Genomic DNA, 22,725 nt, shown 5'->3' with positions numbered 1-22,725 from the left:
CCCGTGCGGGGCTGGCACAGGAGGTTGGAGCTGCTGGGCACGGTTTCGGGGATTGGTCTGGAGGGGGCTTCTTCCTCTATCCCGGGAAGATTACCCTGTCCTGGCAAAATACACACCAGCAACTCGGCGAAGTAGCTCTTCTTAAAAGCGATTTAATTTTAAATGTAATCTACTTTGATTTAAAAGCTAAGAGAAGGGAAACGAGATATATCACAGGCTTGTACTAAAATTTAGGACCCTCTGGAAGTCACCTAGTCCGACCCGAAATAATATTTATTGCATGAAGAATCCCTGGGGGTGGGGTTGAATGGGAAAGGGTAGAGCTGCTGAGTTGCTTTAGGCTCAGAGCTTGATTATCTTGATTTAATTTGAAATGTCTCGCACCTGAAAGTTGCTATTTTTGTAGCAGGGGGCGATTGCGACAGGAGCGTAGCTAATGGGCTTTCTAACAAAACACTCTTTTCTTTTCTGTTCTGTTTTCCCACTCCAGATAGATTAGCTACTTACAGCTTGTGAAGTAACATTACAAAATCAGTTCCTGTGCAAGGAATATTTGTTTTGTTTGTATTATATGTGTGTAAGTTGCTTTCATCAGGAGTTTTTGTTCTGATCTGTTTTGGTTTTTTGATATCACGAATCAGACAAATCTAAATACAGTATACTTAATATTCTGTTAAAAATAAATTTTGGGGATGTGGAAGAGTGGAGGGAAGGAAAAGGAGGGCAAGGAAAGGCCATGGCACACAGTATTTCGGCGTTGTTCTTATAGAAATGATTGCCAGGAGCTTGTGCATTGGAGGGAAGAATATATAAGAAGTGAATCCCAGGTTGAAAAGTGACTGAAACTGTGCGTCTGGAATTCTGCTGCCTTGGAAGCTTAGGTTTTAGAAGTTGGCTGAATTGAAGGATAAGAGATGAACATGTCATGGACAGTGTCAATTTTGTAGGAGGATTTCCTTTTCCATGTTCCTTTCCTCAATAACACTCTTTTTTCCCTTTTTTTTTTTTTTTTTTTCTCCCTGCTATGGTTCTTTTGTGTATATTACAAAATAACTTACTTTTTCCCTGTGCATGCTGGTGTGTGTGTATGTAAATGAATGAAGCCCTGTAGGGACTGCAGCACTGTTCTGGATGGGGTGATGAAGGGACACCACTTGGCACTGGGAGGAGCATAGTCCTAAGTTTGAGCACAAAACAGATGAGACTGCACACGGTTATTCCGTGTTGTGAATAAGTGGAGAAGGGTTAAGGATACTTAGGTAGGAGCTAGTGAAATAATTGCATCTCCTCTGTCCAAAAGTATACACTCCAGGTGAAATAAACCTCAAACCCAAACCCAAGCAAACTGTAATATTCAGGGTTTCTTGCCTGCTGCCCTAAGCTTTACAGACTATTGGATTTCTTCTACTCCCCCTGGAAGCTTTGTGAGCCAGGCAATGGCAGAAGCAGCACTCAGAGATGGGTGAGCAAAGGTTTAATGGGGAAAGTGTGTTAATTTGAAGTGTTGCCCAGTTCCTTTCTTTGCAACCAAGATGCCAGTCCCAGGCATACTTTGCTTTCTATTCTTAAATTAGTATATTCAGATTGGAGTAAGAGAATTTTAACACCTTTAATTTATTTAGTGTTTTTCCTTGAACTAAAACAAACATCTGAAGAAGCGAATTTTTCTTTAGAAAGCAGTTTTTTTGTTATGTGAACGTCTCAGAGATGTAAAAAATATCTCGCTTCTACACAGTGTGAAAATAAGAGTCCCTCTGATTATTTTTTTGGGAAAACAAGCATCCAGAATAATTAGTTACCTTAAATTTGTACCAGTACCAAAATACAGTTTTGAAATGAACCCCTTAATGCCTGGAACTAACTAGTGTTGCAATTATTGTTATTAGTGATATATGTAAAACAAATGGAGATGAGGGGTATTCATACCTTGCTTACTTGGCCATTCTAGCTAAGTCTACCTTCACTTTTGTGGTTTTGGTGGGGGTTTTTGGTTTTGTTTTTTTTTTTGTTGTTGTTTGATTTGGTTCAATTCTTTGAAAAAAATGTGACAACAGGTAATTATAGATTGTCTGGGAGGTTATAAAATATCTATTAATCTGAGGTCTTTAAGAACCGTGTATAAACTGGTTAGGAATGGCTCGTGGGCAGCAGCTTTGGGCAGGAGGATAAATAGATGACTTCATAGGGTTTCCGTCAGTGCTAGGACTGTACAGGTAAAGCACCAGCCTCTCCAGCACTTGTCTCCCTCCCAGGTGAGTTACATGTCCCTTCATTGATACACTTGCATCGTGTCTAGTGTACTCACGATTCAGTTATGCTTATTTCTATTATTTACAGAAACTCTAATAATACATCACCATTAGAAATATACTGCCAGATAAAATAATAATGTGGAAAGGTGGATATTCTGGGTGTTGAATTGAGAGGGACCCAGAGACAGTGGCTTCCAGGTCTGCAGCCTGGGTGGGCAGAGATGGAGAAAGGAGCTGCCCCCAAGCCAAGCATGGCATCTCTGCAGCATTATGCAATTAATACCATGTTTTGTCCCCTAAGAGACTGATCTCCATACATCACATATGCCAAACAGAGGAAATAAAGCCAGTTACACATGTAGTGTCTTACTACTTTCTCAAAACCACCATCTTCATATCACAGGCATCATTCATGTGCAAGTGTACATTACAATCAAAGAGTTAAACATGTGCTATGTAAATACAAGAAAGCAAGAGGTAGAATCCAGATCCTCAACTTGCAATACATGTGCTGGAGGCGAGTCAAGTTCTCAGAAAACTTGAGGTTGTGGGTGCTGGAATGTGTTTTGCTGAGTGGATCTTAACGTTCAAGAGCTGCCATGCAAATTTTCTTGCCTGCACTTAACTACCGAGAACAGACTAACGGTAGTCTGACCCTCGGTGAAACCTGAGTAACTTCCACACTGTCTATTGCTAAGAGGTGTGAGCGTCTGTATCTGCTGTGAACTTGTGATGAAGCCTCCTGCTGTGTTGCTGACTTAGAGCAGGCAGAAACGATTGGACAAACCCCACAACATGCAGGGCAGCAGACTTCCTTGAACGACGCAGCTCTCAGACTTCACAGTTAATAAGCGTACTAGGTGGTATATTGTATTCAGAGTGTTTATTTAAATGACTGACACAGCATGGTTACACAAGTTACCTTTGTTGGGCAGTGTTGCTAAGCACGGTTTGTGCTTCTAGGTGCACCAATGCCATCTCAGGCACTTGAGGCAGATGAGGATTTGCAGCTGTGGAAAGAGGTAAGCATCATCTGCCCTATGGTATGCTCCCATTTCTTCTGTGCCCATCCTTGCTACAGTCACATCTCACTCTTCAGTATTTCCCTTGCACGGAGTTCAGGTGCTGCTTCTTCCAGTCCTTCTTCTCCTGTATGTCTCCTATCCTGACATCAGCGATGAGGTGAAATATCTTATTTTCCAGATTTTCTGAATGGTTGTTCCAGGAGGAAGTTGAGGCTAGGTGTTGACGTGTCATTCCAGGAAAAGACTGCTGTGGTTCAATGGAAAGCTATGTTTGATAACACTTGTCATTTAACTGTCAATGACCACGCAGTTACTGTCCCTGGAAGCAACACAGGGTCCCATCTGGTAGTTTTATAGTCTGTATGTGATATGCAGGAATTATTTCAGTTCATCCAGTCCAACCTCTTGCTGCTTCTGTTCTGCACACAGGGCTGGGACACTGTATTTAATCCTATTCCAGCCTCCCTTTTACTAGTTAAAGGATAATGTACTGTGTCAGTTAGCCCCTCTAACATTTTGTTACTCTTTGCTATCATAACTTCCATTCCCATCTTTGAAATGAACATTTGTTTTGACTGTAGGATATGACACAGGTTAACATGGGGTCTTCCCTGTCCTTTTGGAACAAATGGAGTGGCAGGACATAACACAGAGAGGATTTAGCCTGCAATTCACATGCTTTAGTGTTGCTGTAACCAAGTATTCTGTTGACATTTAATTTTGTAGCTTCTGATAACATTAGAAAGCAAGTGACACACTAAGGGTACAGATGCAGGGAGTAAATTTCTTCCTATTGAGGCCATTACAGGAGACACTTCCCTACTGTCAGCTCCCCTGAGTTCATATTGGAAGTATCGACTCAAAACCTGATATATTTCTAGACTGGCATTTGAATAAGTCCTGGTAATATTTACCTCCTGGGAGAAAGTAGTCTCTTGGGAAGTAAGATCCTGATAGTTATAAGGAATTTTTGGAAACAAGTTATTTACATTCTAGATTAATAATGCTGTTTTACACATTTCTGCATTTATTGCTGAGATTTACTAGTTGTAACAGAATTTGGCCCTAGGGTGACTGGAAAGAAAGGCAAAGTTCATGTTGGTTTTGGTCAAGAAAAAATGCAGATACTAAATTCTGTGTAAAATTATGTAATATAAGTGATATAAAACTTACTGTTACAGGAGGAATGATGCAGGACTGGAGATAGTCTCAGGAAAGAGAATTAGATGCATAGCTATATACCCTAAATCAACCTGACTACAAAATCGTACTGGCTCACCACAGTTTCTTGGAGTGAAAAGAATCAGTTCTTCCCTGTTCATTACTTTACTAGTGGATTATTCAGGAGAAGCCCTGCCTCTAAATGAAGGTAGTATTTTCCAGGAATGACTCTTGATTTTCTAAATATGGGAACTTTGTAACTAAGTATAATGTACCTTTACTTGACTCACATCCTTTTGTTTCTTTGTTACTTAAGCAACCCCAAACACTACGCAAGCTCCTACCTTCAAGCCACGTTTCTGAGAGAGGAGAGAGAACTATGGAGATGATGCATCAAGAATGATAGAAACCGCTCTTCTTTTTAATTCCTTTTAAAAAATAAATTAACAGAAGCTGTGGCTTTTCCTCAGCCCTTGCTTTGCCCATGCAGGTTTTAGCTGAGAGAGGCTTTGCCTTGTGTTGTGTTGAACACAAAGCAATCTCTGGCTTGTCCTGCTACGGATTTATGGTAGTTCTCTGAGAGACGCCACCAACTAAAACCCAAGCAAATAAACCAATAAAAATCAAAACGAAAAAAAAAACCTCATTAAGAAGGAACAGTAAATTTTTAATGTAGGCTTCCAAAATTACTTCAGCGTAGTGTATCTCGTTCACTGCTGATTTCTCCCTCTACGTTTCCTTACTCTGAAAGCAGTGAAGCTGAACTAATACACCCAGAGACAAACAAATGCAAGATGAAGTGAATAAGGAGGATGTGTTACCAACAAAAACTGTTTGAAAGGGGAATTCTGTGAGCTAATAGCTTTCCCGCTATCTCTGCTAATGCTTTCTCATAGATTGTCTCTAGAGAAATAAATCATTTCTTGTCCTGAAGTACTCAGATAAATGTTATTTGTTTATTGCTTTTTTCATGTAATGTTTTCATTGTTAAAGAGCACTGTTTAGGGCTTTTAACCTATAGTAAAATCATAAGACCCATTGCATTGCCTACTCTTTATTAAAAAAAAACCCAACAAATCAGAAGACACATTTTTTTTTTTTTAAATGCAGTTTGTGAACAAGATGACTGGCAAAGCTTTTTGGCAACTGGACTAACAGTGTCAAATATTTAATGGGAAAAACCCCAACAGTGCATACAAATGGAGGTTACTCTTGATACAATTTTAAATTTATATAATGAAAAGTTAAGCCTCTTTTTTTTCATTATTATTAAACTTTCATTGGAATACTGAGGATTTTTTCTTTTCCTCACAGAATACTTCAGGCTTTCAGCACTCGTAATATTACTTCCATTAATTCAAATACCCTTTATTCCATTTCTTCTCCCTTCTCAATTAATAACACCAATAAAAATTATTCAGTATTATGTGATTCTTTCATCTTGGAAAAGAGACAACAGAAGAAGATTGTGATCAACTGTCCATACAAGGTTATGGGCAGTACGGAGAGGATGGGTAGCAATCATTTACTCATTACTTCTTTGAAGACAAGATTATGCTAGCACGGAATGAAGACAGCCTTGAAAAGGCTGCTTAAGACAAACAGAAGTGGTATTTCATGCAGTATTTAGGAAAACCTTGCCACGGGACCTTGTGGATGCTAGATGTTTGCAGTGGTTCAGAGAGAGATTGGTGACATTCACAGCACATAAATCCACTGAGCTTTGTTACAAAGACCTACTTCCAACTCGGAATGCTTGCACTACAGATTGCTGGTGGTTGGAGAGCATGGGTTTTACTCAGGTGCTGGTCTTGCTCTTCCCTGGGTGTTGACATTTGGTGGTTTTTGGAGATAAGATGTAGAGCTAAATGGACATGAGTTTGATCCAGATGAAATGGGAGTTGGGACTTCTTGGTTTGTGGATTTGTTTGTTTGGGGTTTGTGTCTCTGTGTGTCACGTTCCATTCTGTGCTGACATGTCTAAGTTCACCAGCAATGGCTTCTTCCACAGTTCCTTTTAAGTTCCCTTGAAATATATTTTATATATCTCTTACTAGTACTGTGATCTGGGAACCACCTCCTTTAAACAAAACCTTGTAAGGCTCTCCGTTTGACAAAGAAATCAGTGCAAAACTTGGGCGTTGGCTGCTTGGTGACTCGCACAAAAGGACTGACATACATAAGATGTGCTGGCACCTGTCATAATCACTCAAGATGCTGGAATACAGTTGGAAGAGTTGTGTTTGAGGACAGCTCATTGAATCACTTCCTTTAGTTTTGTCATTTTCTTCACAGTTTTGTATAATCCAAAAATATCACAGAAGAGATTTAAGTTTATAGTCCATACCCCAGGTGCTTAAAACCATAATTTAAAATATGACTTAGTCTGAGAAGGTTACAAATAAGAGGGGCATGAGGCAGGTAAGACAATAAAGGACACAGATATATAGGTGTTTGCTCAGATTAAGCAAGTGTAATTTTTTATGTGGTTAAGGCCTTTTTTTTCCTCCTTGAATGTGAAGTATTTCCTGAATGTATCTATAAGGATTCCTTATGGTGGACAAGCTTACCATGCTTTTAGCTGCACTGAACTGTTTCTGAAAATATAAATAGTTCACTTGTTTTTATTAATCTGACTTCTTAAAAAAGGACTGTGTGAACTTTTACAGATAGACGATGCATGTTCTGCCTACCTGTCCACAGATTCTCAGCTTCAGGTGAGTCAGACAGAGGTTACTTTATTATTTTGATACTGTTTGTTGTATGTAGTAGGGTTGGAAGCGTGATGCCTGAGTTCGTGTTTTCTTTGCATTAGACATCCAGTATACTGGAAGAACTCTGCTTTCTGGTAATCGGATTTCTCCAGAAACCACAGGTAACACACATGAAAGACCACGTAGCATTTCTGAAGCCTGATCTCTCAGTGTGCCAGTGTCTACAATGAATTCTGAGGACCCAGTATCTGAAGTGTCACTCAGTCCTGGAAGTAAAACTATAATTTTTTTACTTTGAAATGCTATGTGTCTTAATCCAACACCTATTAAAGATAACAGGGAGACTCCAATATCTGGAAAATAATCTCCAGGCTGGATACAAGGTTTTAGGTGCTTTTATTGCTCTGGGTTAGAAAAATTATGAGCTCTCAATGGAGAAAGAAATCTACTTAGGAGAGTCTAGGGATATACAAAAGAGCATCTACTAAACGCAACTGCTCTTCTAGTGGAGAGTAATCAATGCTCTCTACAGAGTTTTTTCTGTAACTCTGTTAGTTCTGTAAATTCTTTTAATTATAGAAAAGAGTAATTACATTGACAAGTAAATGTCAATATTAGACAAATAGACAAATGTAATATGTCTATTAAGGGAGGATGATATTCCAATCCATTACTGAAAAGTTTATAAAGTAATCAAAATTGTTCATTGCTCTTTTTTTTTTTTTAAGAAAACAAATAAAAGCCTCTCTACTGATTATTCCCACAGGATTTAGATGAAAAAGACAACACCAAAAGGGTAAGATTTCTATGTATGTTTTTACGATCACACTGAAATTGTCAAGAAAACCATAACACCCTCACCCTGTTTTGTAGTAAAATGCCACTTTTAATTTTTTTGAACAGTTCTTATTTCATTATTCTAAGACTCATGACTCAGGCAACTCAGACATCATGGTAAGTGGCATAGCACCTCCTTGTGAGTACATGTATGCTTGTACATAAAAACGAGGTGATGTTCCTTTTTGCAGTAGTCTCTCCAAATGAATAGCAAGCTCAGAACTGGGAGATTCATGTTTAAGTTACAGAACATCTCTTAAGAACGTGGGAGAGGATCATCAGTACTGTCAAGGTGTAAAAAAACCCAACCAAACCTTAATGGGATCCCAGTTGCATCTTAATCTTGTAGTTTCAACATTTAAGAATAAGATCAAATGCTTTTTTTCTGGTACTAGAACATAACATGTGCAGTGAAACAATGCAGATTTATAGAAGCTGAGAACATGACCATAAATACTAAGAACCCTCAATGATTTTTTTTATTAATTAATTAAATTGTATCTATTTGTGCATGCCATAAATATGTATTAGGCAAAATAGTATTTGTCTCACTCAGACTTTGGATTGTATTTTAAATGAAAAATATGATTTTAAAAATAGTCCAATATTGTTGCTATAAAAACATTCTCATAAACCAACAAATAAACTACGTGATCCATTCCTGCTTCTAAAGTGCAAGTATAATCTGTGATTTCTGTGCATCTATGTGTTTTTTCTGTGCATCATAGGATTTTGAGAAAGTTAAACATATTCATGTTTTCTCATTTCTTAACAGTCATTATTATATGTTAATATCCATTTTTGCCTTGGTCTTTACATTTCATCAGAAATATGTGATATATTTCCTAGAAAGTGATATTGCTGATAATGGCGTCAGTCTTTTCATGACACAGCTGCTCTGGAAGTTTTAATGGTAACCAGGGCACAGTGAAATGAGTGATTGCTGCTGCTGCTCCTGCTGAAGAGATTACTGCACCCCGCTTTGTCCCTATGCTGAATACCTTTTTGCCTCTGCCTGCCTGCAGTGATTACCACTTTCTCACTCACTCTAGTTTAGCTGTTTAGTTGACTATTTTCTAGCCCAGTTCTCAGATACTAACCTAGGTGAGATCCGTCATTTCCTGTCTTTATTAACCTCTCTCCACTGACTGCAAGACAGAGCCCAAGTGGCCAGCTGGGATGCCCTTTAACTCCTCCACTCATGTCAGACTTACACTTTTTTATATATTATGTCACATTGCCTATCTTAGGCCGACAGAGCAAAATTAGCTCCAAGTTGGCAAGTTCATTTTACTTATTAAGTACATTAACACTTTAATTAGTTATTCCGTATTTTAAAATTCTCTTCATTGTGCTACTTTTCTAAGAAGTACTGTATCAAAAATGCATTATTTTTTAAATTATGTTTGCATGAGTTGAAGGTTTAAATTGGTTGAGCAAACTTAGATTGTTCTACTTTGTTTCTTGCTTGAACCTCTCTCCGCAAGCCCACGTGGTTGTGTTTTACCAGAGGGGTACTTAACACTGTACATGATGCCACTGTGCTTAACAAGGTTGTCTGCAAGTTTAAAGTCTTGTTGAACACAAGGAATTTCATGATTGTGGCTTGTTTTTTAGGTAGAATGACCAGTGCCATGGTTACAAATTTTACTTGAGAATGGATCCCTTCTGCACAGTGTTTTCTAGAAGAAAAAAAAAACCACATTAATTTTTCTTGCTGTGATTTATTTTGAAGACAAATGAACTTTTCAGTACAATGGAGATTGAAGCTGCTAAGTTCCATTGTAGACAATCGTAGAAATGTCAGTAGGAGTACTGTATGGAAATATTCTCTCTACCACTCACAGAGGCTGATCAGAGTCTGAATAATTGCATTTGCCTGGGCAAAAAGTCTGTAAACAGTTCTGAACTTTCAGTGAGTAAAGGTGAGGCTGCATAGCTTTTCCCTCCATCACTCTGTGCATCACATTCGTAGTGTAAATACAAATGTTGGTACCTGTTTGTTGTCAAGTCAGAATGTTAAAAAAATAACTTTCTTAATTAACATATTCAGTCCTTTTTTGTCTTGTTTGGTCTATAAGCCAATACTGCAGGAAGAGACTTTTTTTGCATCATAAGGTCTGAATTTCATTGTTGCTCATGTGTGTGTGTTCATGTCCTCTCAGTCGTCTGTCCTGCATCCTTTACTGCAACTCGTTCCCCAGCTTAATGAGAGAAGACTGAAGAGATACAAAGTGGACGTATGTAATCTTAAACTCTGCATGCTTGCATTCTCACACTTTGTGATTCATTAGCTCTTCTAAAAATGTCCTTGTGGGCCTTTCTGCTCATAATACTTTTATTTTCATGATTTAATATCACACTAGTGTATTTTCATTAGAAACATGAGGGGTTTCTATTATTTAATTAGTGAAAAATAATCCTGCTGATATTTAACATTTAAACCAAGAAAACACTGAAGTAATATACCTTAAAACAGGACAGTGGTAGAACACAGAGCATATGTATCAAAATGGATCTGTTAATTATTTCATAAAAATAAAAATATATTGAAATTTATTTGTACCATTATATTGCAGTTGAGTTATATTTTCTAGGGAGTTCCTTGTTTTCCCTGTTTGGAATTCAAACCATATTTACTCCTTAAATGCATATTATTTATGACTTAGTAAAGTAATTTATAGGCAATTTTACCGTTTAACAAGGTGCAGATGAAGTTCTCAATGGAATTAATTTTCAATAGAACAGTAGTGTGTTTTGGAACAAAAGTTTTGCATAGAGAGAAACAGCACCATTATTTCTAAGCTATCATAAAAAACTTGGTATATTTGCTGCAAATGCAACTTAGAATTTCAAAAATAAAAAAGCAGATGGCTACTAATGTCCACTTCCTTAATACAGCTATGGAGAGAAAAATGTAGTCTGAGATATAAGAATCCTTCTCTATAAGAACACCAAAGATTCCTGTATAACATAGTATACTACAGTCTAAGACCCAGATTCTTGCTGTTTCACATTGACTTCGGCTTGGTTGTTCCTTAGATACGTTGATGTGATTTCTTATCTGATTCTTATCAATATCTTAATATTCACTGACACACAAGTTCAATTAGGTCTACAAATGCGATACTTAAAACTCGGATATTAGCATCCCCATAAGTAGGATTTTTCCTTTTTCAATCCAGATAAAGGCTGTGTTGTTAACTCCCAAATTTTCACTGAACTCTTAATCCTATGATTATTTATGCCAGCTTTCTGCCCTTCTCTTGGGATCATTGCATAATCCCAACTATATGCCCTGAATCACGTTTTTCTTATCCAGTGACAGAACCTGGCCACATATAAGAACTTAAAGAGTTCGTACTTCTTCTCATGGACTAAAATTGTTAAGAAAATGTAACCTGCTACATATCTGAAAGGAAAATATGGGGTAAAATTTACCTCGTGATGAATTTGATGTGAACTGTATTTATGCTATTGGACCTATATACAGGCAAAAGATAGGCATTTAGACCTACAAAGTGAAGAGCTCATTAAATCCCAATGAAGACATGCATAATATTAAATATGTACTTGCATACATTTTCTTCTATACAGCTGAAGCCAAGAAAAGTAATGGCATGGCTGTCACTTACGGAATATAGCCATTTAAAAATATTCATGTAGATCTAAAGAAACAATGAAAACAGCTCTAAATTGAATTGCATTTTATAGAAAGCAACTTTTTTGATTTCCTGTTGTCAATTCCTGCTGTGAATGCCAGTCACCTTGTTAAAGATGTTATTTATTCCTGTATAGCCCATAAACACCAGATCTTTACAAAGCGCTCACATCTTGTGGACTCAGTTGCCTTTGCAGACTCTTTTGGGTTTTGTATTTTTGCATACACCTTATTTATTTTAATGTTATAATAAATCTTTGAAATTCATCCATATTACACTTATCATATTTGTTTATATGGCAGATTTCAGTATATTTTAGTATGAGTTTAAAACCCTATCCAAATGTTATTGCTGAGGGCCATAGAAAATTACAAAACCACTGAAATACTTTTATTATTGATGGCAGATTATTGCAATTATTCCATGACTGTGAGAAAGCTATAAATATTTCTTTCCAAGAGACTCTACCAGTTGGGCTGATAGGGAGATAGCATGGGTAAACTTTAAAGCCAGTAGAGGACTGGAGCAACCCTGCCTAAGATGTGCAGAGGAACTCCGATCCCCCATGGAGCAGGAAGCCCCTATGTTCCTGTGGGCTGCCCACCTTTGGTTGGACTATCTGACTCTGGTGTCACAGAACGTGCTTTAGAAATGATTAGCTTGCTGATTTTCTTTTTTTTTTTCTCACTGGGAAGAAAACCAGAACCTGTTGTACATAAACACACCCACCTCTTTCCAATCAGATAAGGAATTGAAAAGGTGGATAGGTGAAGAAGGAAACGCGTTTTATTAAATTTATTCACTCAGCCCAGTTTGGGCTGACACCAGATTTTGTCATGAATTTGATTCCTCTTGAGTTGCATCTTGACTTATAAAATATGATCTAAGAAAGAAGACAACGAGCATTTTGTTAGCAAGTCCACCCAAGAGACTGAACAAGATAACTTGTAGAGGACAGGCATTAAAATAAACTTTAAATAACCATACTTCTTCAAGAATATGTATGTCTCTGTGTGTATATATATATATATATATATATATATATACACATGCAGATTTGTGAATATACATGCACATATATTACAGCATGTATTTTTTTTAACATCTCCAAATCCTTGGAAGTTTAGAAGGTGGGTGTAACAATGAATACAGATTTTAGCTTCAGTTGTTTTCTAATACCAACCTGTCATAAAATCAAACAAGAAAACTATGTAGTCTTTAAGAAGTGCTTAGCCGTAAGCAGAAAATAACATATTAACATAAATCACAATTCCATATTAGTAATTGCACACTTGATTTCCTTTTATGTTCTAGATCAATTCCTTTAACTTGCAACAGCTGCCTGTTTCGGTCCTGGTTTTATTTTTGTTCATGTATTGAATAGAAAAAGTAGAAAAATAATGAAATATAAATACCATAAGACACTCCAATGGCAATGTATTTCTGATATTTAAGCTTTGCATTGTTGTCCTTCCCTGAGGTACAGACCAGCTCTACTTTGTAGAGATTCTGCTACCCTGAAGACACTCTGGTTGTGTCTGGGTTGTGCCTTGTTAAGGGGCAAGACTGTATGGTAGTACTGAAGTAATACTTTTAATATGTATATAAAAAATGCATTATCTATATGCATTAATTTACAAGAGTAGATATGATGAAACTGAAAGAGGGTAGATTTAGATTAATTATTAGGAAGAAATTCTTTACTGTGAGGGTGGTGAGACACTGCAACAAGTTGCCCAGAGCAGCTGTGGATGCCCCATCCCTGGCAGTGTTCCAGGCCAGGCTGGATGGGGCTTTGAGCAGCCTGGTCTGGTGGAAGGTGTCCCTGCCTGTAGCAGGGGGGGTTGGAACGAAATGATCTTTAAGGTCCCTTCCGACCCAAACCATTCTATGATTTAAAATACTTTTTTTCAGGAAGAACTTCAAGGGCCTGGAGGGATTCAAAGCAGAGGCTACTTTTTCTACAGGGTATGGTTTGTTTAACACTTTTTTTTTTTCTTTTTGTGGTGTTACAAAACAAAAAGTAGAGAAAAGAGTGAATTATGTTAAGAATTACTGTGATGGAGGAAACTTTTTCAGTAAGAGCATTCCACCATATAGTACTACTCAAGATCTGCTCCATTTTCTTAGATTAAAATAAAGTAATAGTAGGGAGTCTTTGTACATATATTAATATTTATTAATATGTACAACATTATTATGTACAACAAATAATGTACATTAATATGTACAACAAATAATGTATACATGATACCATGCAATGCCTTAATAAGTTATCATGTCTGTAATTCTCAGAGAAAGTTATAGAAAACACAGCATCTTGGACAATTGTTCTAAAACATTGTTCAACATGGTACATTTGCACGTGATGTAAATACAATGCCATGCTTACACACTGTATCAAAACTGCTACTGAGCCTGCGTTCCCCATTTTCCTTGTAATTTGACCAGTAGGGTTAGAAACTAGATAAAAAATTCTCATGAGAACAAAACTACTATGTTCATCTTTTATGTCATAGAGCCTTTTTACTCCATTTTAGCACAATTTAGCAAGTTAAAGATGGCAAGTCACACTTAATAATAACTCTCTTGGTTTTGGTTAATGTTTTTTTCTATTTAAATAAGAAAGTGGCTAATGGCTTTGAATAAGAAAGTTACTACGGTTGGACTCGATGATCTTAAAGGTCTTTTCCAACCTAAATGATTCTGTGATTCTAATGAAAAGACTGCAAGTTTGTGTAGTTAAATTTCTTATGTATCATGCTTGAATCTTTAAAGTTGGGTAATACTAACATTGGTGCATTCACAATGACAGAGTAAAAAGCAAATCCTTATTAAGCTCAGTAAGAAATTTTTTATCAGCTTTAGTAGAAATTGTATTAAGTCCAAGTAGTCTAAAATATTTCTGAAAATGACCACAGTGAAAACGGAGAAACTCCTTGCCTATGTTAAAGCACGCAGTCGAAAAATAAAACTGAGAGTGACATATATTGGTTTATGAATTGCAACAAACACTTACAATGCAATAACAACAAACCTGAAACCACATGTTAAGAAAATACAGAAAGAATGAGGGATAATGGCTTCTTAGAGTGACTTCTTGTGGCTTTCTCCTCTTATAAAATCATACAAGATAGGCATAATGCATTCTTCAGTCTATATGTAGTAAATTTTACTGTATGTTCTCCAGAGATGGATATGCATTAAACAATAAGTGGTCTCAGGTTTATCTTTAAGGAAGATGACATTGACAGAACTCGGAATTTTACCAGTTTCTACACGTACCAAGCTGTGTGGGGCTTTGTTACTGAATCGAGTTAGTTTTATAGAGCTCTATTGAATATTTGTCTTTCAGCCACGCAATGGAAGGAGATCAGTGGATTTTCGCTAAGGAGGTATTTATTTAATATTTTTAATCATTATCTACATCTAAATTAGTTTACTTCTATACAAATAGGCCACAATATTTTTGTTGAGAAGTAGTTTCAGAAAGCTGTTAACAGTGTAGCCAACTTAGATTTCCACAGCCAAGCTTCTCCCAGATGTGTTAAATAAATGCAACTTCAGATGAAGTGAATAGAAGTAGGTACTCAGTTCCTAGAACAGAGAACACTGAGGTGTTTCAGGCAGCAAGAAATGGAGAATATCCCAGATTTGTAAACAGTTTGGAAAGTTTCCAATGATGATAAGTATATGTCAGGAAGAATTGATTCAACTACCTGTCAAATAGATACTGAGACGTAAACCGAAATCCTGGGGGAAATCCCTTAATCTCACATAGAAAAAAACCTCTCAGTGAAACTAAGGACAGACTTCAGGATTTAATTTCAAAGCATTCAACTATTTTGAACGATATTAAAAAGTATAGCAACATAATAATATGTTTTCTAATATATTTTATACCTTTTCCATATTTTAAGTATTTAATGTTATATCATACCAACAGCTAATGCTTTTTCTTACTTTTCAGGATTTCGGATTCCTGACCTAGAGCTAATACTGTACGAGTGCCGAGTACATGGACATACTGTTTTCCTTAGAAAAATTAATCATTACCAATGTACAATTAAAAACCACTAGTATGTAAACATTCTTAAACTAGATTGTTAAGGATTCAAAAGTTTCTTTACTTTCTTGATTATATTAAAAACATTAAAATTGTTTCTTAGTGTTATGATGTTTACAATTGTGTGTAATGTATTTGTAAAAATGTGCATGCAGCAGATATTGCCTCTAACAACAGTTATGTACATTTATTTTCCCTTATAAATAAAGGCACTCAGAGTTGTTTTAATGAGAATGTTTGCAATGTAGATGATTGCATTTTTTCAAAATATGTTGTTAAGTGATTTGTGCAGCCTTTAAAATCACAGGTTATCTAGGAAGGCTAAACAAAAGGTGTGGTTTGGTTTTCAAGACGATGTTCTCTACCTCTGTATGTCATTCACTGAGGCCTGTGGACTTCTGGCAGTCTGCAGGGTCAGTCAAGATAAGTGCTCTGCAGGTGATCTACAGAACTAGGTTGATGATAAAGGAGTTTGGCAGTTGTTAATGAGCCTTAAGGTTAACAGTTGTTCACTGGATGAAAAAAATTAGAATCTCTATTACCTTAAGAAAAGGAAATTGAACAAGTTGCATTTTTTGAAGAAATATCTCAATTTCAATTCAACTGAAATTGAATACAATGGCATAAATTTTTTTAGCTATTAAGAATGCAGGTGCAGCATGGTTCTCATTTAGAAGAGCACTTAATTGCATTATTTACATTCTTCCAGAATTAGTTTTCGCTTGAAAACTCAACTGGTTTTGAGTGTAATTAAAGAAACTCTACCAAAAGCATGTTAGCCTCACAATCTTCCTAGCTTCTCTCTCTTGAGCTTGTTTTCATACCAGGATTGTGTTAAAATACAAATTTTTAATTATGTTGAAAGTAACTAATCATTCAGTGTAGAAGGGAATTATTAACGTATTGGCTGGTCACGGTCTGAATTCATCTCAGCATTACTAATCCAGCTTCTGCAAGCTTGGATAAGCAGCTGAACTTCAGAAGATAGCTGGGAAAAGGGATGGCCTCAGAGGCGGAAACCAGCTGAAGTTCTTTCCCCTCTTCTTACCTGCTTCTTTTCCCGTCTGCTATGTCTCCAGTTGGACTGGTGCAATTATTTGTGAACTGAGGATCTAGTTATATATGACCCCCGGTCAAAACTTATGCGAGGCCTGCCACAAAACGCTCATTATATTGTATTGTATTAAATTAGGTGATTTGTTTCAGTTCTTCCCACAACTGCCTTACAAGCAGGCAGCGGGAGGCGCAGGCCGTGGCTGGAGGGCGAGGCGGGGACCAGGGCTGCCCTTCAGGCACATCCGCACCCCACCGCCGCCTCGGGGGGCCCAGACGGAAAGTGCCTCCGGTTTGATGTTTTGTTTGGATTTTGTTTAATTTTGCTTGGTTTCTGTTGTGGTGTTTTTGTTTTTTTTTTTCTTCCTGAAATTCTTGTAAACGGGATCAGTTTTCTCAGCAACAAGTAACGACCGCTGGCTGGAACGGCCGGGCCGGCCACCCCGCCCCTCCCCGCGCTCCCGCCTCCCGCCGTTAGAACCGGTGAGGCCGGGGCAGCCCTGTCACCATCGGGTGAGATGGCGGCCGCCGCGGGGAGAGGCAGCGCCCCGGCGGCAGCCGTGCAGGTGGGCGGGAGGGTCACCCCAGTCCCGAGCTGTCCGAGTGGGGCAGCAGCTGAGGCCGAGGGCAATGAGGGACTTGAGGTGGGGCCGTCAAGGAAACGGGGGAGACTGCAGGCGGATAGTGGGGGGAGGTGCCGAGCGAGCGCTACAGAGCCACGTCGTGCCGGCCGGGGCAACCGCCTCAACGGAGGCAGCCGGAGAGAGAAGGCGCCCGCGCCGCGGCGGGTGGCAGCGAGGCAGCAGCTGGCGCAGGGCCCCGCAGGGCAGAGAGCCGGGCGGCCGCCTGAGGCCACCTCAGACCTGGCGGGCGGGAGGGCAGATTGTGGGGGGTGCCTGGTGCAAACACACCAGGAAACCTGTGAGTTTAACTGTCGTTACAGCCCTGTAAGAATAATGAAATATTACACCCTGCTAGCTGGACAATTACAGGTGTAGCATATTTTAAAAACATTGAGAATTTGTTTCATGTCATTCGCCAAAAAAAACCAACCCCCCTGCAAATCAAGTTTATCTGAAGAGTTAGGATTGGCATTACCCAGCCTGTGGGTTTCCCGACTTTATATATGCATCACCACTGGCAAAGCTGGTGGTAATTAACGTTATCATTGGCAACAGTGACAAGTTTTGTGAGTTTTTTTACTTGAGATCGTGGCCTGCTATTAGAGTAATACTGCTTCAGCACTCTACCTTCAAACTCCAGTTTACATGGGATCACTTCTGTCACTGCCTGGCTTCTTTGCACTCTTACCATCAAATATCTTATGAATTTTTTGACACATATTTTCATTTATTTCATATATTACTACAACCTTGAGCTAATCACTTAACACCAACTTTTTAAACATTGATTTAATTAAATCTGTTTAAAAAATGATAAAAGGTTTGCTGGTTTCTGATCTTCTCTTCCTTGACACTGGAGTTCAGATTTATGAGACGCCATCTCCTGTTACATTTGCTGTGATACAGGATTCTTGATTTTTTTTTTTTTTTTGCTTTTACATTTGGTTAGATCTAACAGCATCTAGAAAATGTCTAACGTACAACTGGTTACACAAACCTATTGAATGTTGCAAACATTAAATAGAAATAGTATAAAATAGCCCATTTATGTGAAATACTGTGGAAAGATTTTATGTAGGACCTACATATACAGAAAAACACAAAGTGTCAAAATCATCCCTGGCAAAAACTGGCTAGAGCTTATCTTCTAAGTTACCTACATTCAAATTGTGTTTCAGTAGTCCTTTTTGTTGCATGGTTTTGAAATTATATGTCCAGTTATGATTATGTTTTTTATTATGTTTTATAATGCCTTGTGATTCTCCATAATCCTTCTACTGTGGAGAAAGATTTGCATTCTGTGAAGTGAGGAAATCTGATCTTGATTTAAGTCAAGACATCATACACTAAAGCACTTCTGAGGATGGCAGAGTGCCTATCACTCGTGTTTCTTCAGTGTTTCCCTTGGGGGAGTAGGCCTCTTAGTTCTGTGGATTTTTTGATACCCTGGCTGTACCTAAGTAAAAATTTGGCTTTGGTGAAGGGTTGAAAACTTGCCGTAAGACTCAGTGTAGGACTTTTTTATGTCCTATTTATCACAAGGCATTATAAAACATAATAAAAACCATAATCATAACTGGACATATAATTTCAAAACCATGCAACAAAAAGTAAACCCTAAGGAATTACAGTATAACAAAATCTGCATTTGGGTTTTTCCTATTCTAGACCCATTAGTGACCATGTAATTAATTAGAATATATATGGAGCTTCTCTTCTATTCTTTCCAGTGGATTATATAAATTACTTTTCAATCAAAGAAGGGGAAAACATAACTTATTTTTAGTTCTTCATCTATGTTTTCATATGTGGATAAAGTAAGTTTGCTAGTATATTTGAAAGACTTGGTGATGAAATAACCATGTTCTTAGAGGTAGAATGATACAGAAAGTAATTTTCCAAATAGTATAACTATTTACAATGGGGTTGTCATCTATAGCCCAAAATCTGGATACTGGAGCTTTGTAGAAGGAACCAAAGTTTTAAGCTATGAAAACTCTTCCTTACCATAGCAATAAGGCACTAGATGTTTGCAAAGCTGGAGTGCTCTGCTAGTAGTGAATATTGGTAGCAGTACCCTTGCCTGCAGTCTGCTGAGCACATGTAGTAGGAGCGTTGGAGGAACTACTGCCACTTCCTTTCCACTCCAAATCCTGCCAAGCCTCGCTTTCTTCCTCATGGCAGAGAAACTGGCAGAGCCAAGTCTTCTTGCAAACCCACTGTACTTCCGTGAGAGGGATAGCGTGATTCCATTTACTCTCTTTGTGGATTTCCCTAGTACGTTTTCATCTACAGCACTTTTTTTAGCTTTGTGAAATTCCTGAGGCATGTGTACCACTTGATCTTCATTAGAATTTGTTTTCATTCAAATTCTGTACAAGATCTTTGTTGAATAAAAACGAGTTAGCTGTAAGCTTGAAAGGCCAATGCAGTTTTCATGGGCATGGTAGTAATCCAATGGAAATCTTGGATGATTCCTTAGGTAAAATTATTGTAATATACTTCTTTTTCATTTGATGCTGCATTATTATGGAGTTATGAATAACACTAAATATTTCTGATACATAGGTATTTATACAGAGATTTCTTTATGGAGGTTTTCAAACAAGTCATTATTTCAGGGCCAAAAATACCACACTTTTTGATTAACAACCTGTTTTAAATTAAATCTGCATTACTACTTCTAATCCATATTTGAGGCCTCCTAATGTGTTGCTATTCTACCATTCTGACGGCAGTCCAGTTGCAATAAACAGATTCTTTTAATGTAATTTCAGTAGAAATGCAGTCTTATAAATAGCATGCAGTTCCTTTATCTTAACTGTTTAATTAAAATTACCACAAATGTAGACTTAACACCTACAGAAGTCCTGTGCTACAAATTTGGTGTATGAAGTAGCCTATGTTGACACATTAATATTAATAATTTGTATAAAAATATTTTTCTTATTCTAGGCATTGTTTTACATGTTTATTCACAGTGTCAATACCTTGTTCATAGTAGAAGCATAAAAATACTGATACAAAAATCTTGCCTGTATAATGCTGTATTTCTTTAAGTATGTTTGACTAAGCAGCATATAGTTTTGAGTTTCTAAAGTAGGTTTCCATATATCTTTTAGACAATTTTTTAGCTGATATTTTGGAGACAGATTATTTTATCTATGCTTACATTTTGAGTTTTCTTTCTCTCTTATTATCTTGCTGTTTTCTGTTGATAAGTGAAAAATTACAAATGAATATTCATAAGAGAATGATTGTGGTGAGTTAACCTTGGTTGGACACCAGGTGCCCACCAAAGCAGCTCTACCACTCCCCTCCTCAAACTAGGCAAGGGAGAGAAAATGCAACGAAGAGCTTGTGGGTTGAGATAAGGACAGGGAGATCACTCAGCAGTTACTGTCATGGGCAAAACACTCAGCTTGAGGAAATTAAGTTTAATTTATTACCATTCAAATCAGAATAGGATAATGAGAAAGAAACAAAAACTTAAAAACCCCTTCCCCACCCCCTCCCTTCTTCCTAGGCTGAACTTCACTCCCAGTTTCTCTGCCTTCCCGCCACCAGTGGCACAAGGGAACAGGGAATGGGGGTTCTAGTCACTTCATTACAGTTGTCTGCTGCTCCTTCCTCCTCCAGTGCAGGACTCCTCACACTCTTCCCCTGCCTCAGCATGGGGTCCCTCTCATAGAAGACAGTCCTCCACAAACTTCTCCAACATAAGTCATTCTAATGGGCTGTAGTTCTTCATGAACTGCTCCAGTGTGGGTCCTTTCCACAGGACGCAGTCCTTCAGGAACAGACTGATCTGGTGCAGGTCCCCCCCAGGGCCGTAAGTCCTGCAGCAAACCTGCTCCAGTATGGGCTCCTCTCTTCATGGGTCTACAGGTCCTGCCAGGAGCCTGCTCCAACATGGGCTTCCCATGGGGTCACAGCTTCCTTTGGGCATCCACCTATGCCAGTGTGGGGTCCTCCATGGGCTGCAGGTTGATATCTGGTCCACCATTAACCTCCATGGGCTGAGTGGCACAGCCTGCCTCACCACGGTCCTCACCATGGGCTGCAGGGGAATCTCTGTTCTGACACGTGGAGCACCTCCTCCTCCTCCTCCTCCTCCTCCTCCTCCTCCTTCTTCACTGACCTTGGTGTCTGCAGAGTGACTGCTCTTACACAGTCTCACTCCTCTCTTCTGACTGCAGTTACACAGGGTTTTTTTTCCCCCCTTCTTAAATATATTATCCCAGAGGTGCTACCACCGTCTGGTGCTGATGGGCTTGGCCTTGGCCAGCAGCAGCTCTGGCTTGGAGCCGGCTGGCATTGGCTCTGTTGGACATAGGGGAAACTTCTTGCAGCTTCTCACAGAAGCCACCCCTGCAGCCCTCTGCTACCAAAACTTTGCCGTGCAAACCCAATACAATGAAGGTCCATGAAGGTACTGAAGCCTTTAAGTAATGGTGTTTTGTAATATTCTTACTATATTCCAAAGTGAAAAAGGGCTGGTTTTGATGTTAAAAAAGGTGCATAAGACTGATTTGTTGATTTAGTTTCATAATATTAAAACAGGATCCAAATGAAGATACTGAATGGAATGACACACTGAGAAATTTTGGAATTTTTCCTTCAAAAGAAAAACCGAAAGATGAAATTGGAGAAATGGTTTTACACTTGCAGAAAGAAGCAGAAGGCAAGTAAAATTAAAAATACATGCCATTATTATGACAAAATTTTAAAAGTGGAGTTATTTTCAATAATGCTTTTTGTAACCACCATCGTACAATAATTTTATGTTATTTTAACTATTTTCGTTTTGTTATTTTAAAAAGAATTCTGAATTAAACATACAACACAGTGACAAACTTTATGGCAGGTAACATATGGATAACAGATTTTTAAAATTTCATAAAGAAACCGGTCAGTATAGGCAAGATTCACATTCTTAACAATTGGTAGTAATCTGCTCCTGTATTTTGTGTTTTCCTGTATAGTTATAGCTAAATAAATTTCATTTTTTTCTGTCTCTTACCCAGAGCTATGCCAAAGTTGACTAATTTCTGAAATTAGTAGATCTTTATCTGTCATTAGTTCCATGTCTATATAATACTTTTCATACATTTAAAATGTTTGCAGACACTTTGGAGAACTTTCTAGTGAAACCATATGAAAGAATGAATCTTGAAGAATTGAAGGAAGCTGAAGATGACTTTGATGACAATGATGATAGAAAAGCTTTTGAAATGTACAGGTATAGTAAGATACTTCTATCCAGATTAATAGTGCATGCCACTATTGTATGTGTACATGCTCCTGAAAAGTAAACTCAGAATCTTTTGAA

At 37.9% G+C, this 22,725-nt stretch overlaps 1 protein-coding gene across 3 annotated transcripts in view; it reads left to right on the top strand.

Moving 5' to 3' along the window:
• NMU (neuromedin U) overlaps positions 1-22,043 on the top strand; it is a 43,219-nt gene extending 21,176 nt beyond the window's left edge. The window contains exons 2-10 of one of the 3 annotated variants that reach the window (XM_080385496.1): positions 3,216-3,274; positions 7,108-7,155; positions 7,254-7,313; positions 7,919-7,948; positions 8,056-8,106; positions 10,155-10,229; positions 13,566-13,619; positions 15,007-15,046; positions 15,622-22,043. In XM_080385496.1, coding sequence (XP_080241622.1) covers positions 3,216-3,274; positions 7,108-7,155; positions 7,254-7,313; positions 7,919-7,948; positions 8,056-8,106; positions 10,155-10,229; positions 13,566-13,619; positions 15,007-15,042 — 413 coding nt within the window. In that variant the 3' untranslated portion in view covers positions 15,043-15,046; positions 15,622-22,043. The remainder of the gene's footprint in view (positions 1-3,215; positions 3,275-7,107; positions 7,156-7,253; positions 7,314-7,918; positions 7,949-8,055; positions 8,107-10,154; positions 10,230-13,565; positions 13,620-15,006; positions 15,047-15,621) is intronic. The other 2 variants (XM_080385497.1, XM_080385498.1) reach the window with 2 other exon arrangements.
• The last annotated feature ends 682 nt before the right edge of the window (positions 22,044-22,725 follow it).

Source organism: Falco punctatus, assembly GCF_963210335.1.
Source record: "Falco punctatus genome assembly, chromosome: 1".
In the NCBI taxonomy this organism is placed as follows: Eukaryota; Metazoa; Chordata; class Aves; order Falconiformes; family Falconidae; genus Falco; species Falco punctatus.
The sequence above is the reverse complement of the archived record's forward strand: the minus strand, read 5'-3'. Positions and strand labels throughout refer to the sequence as shown.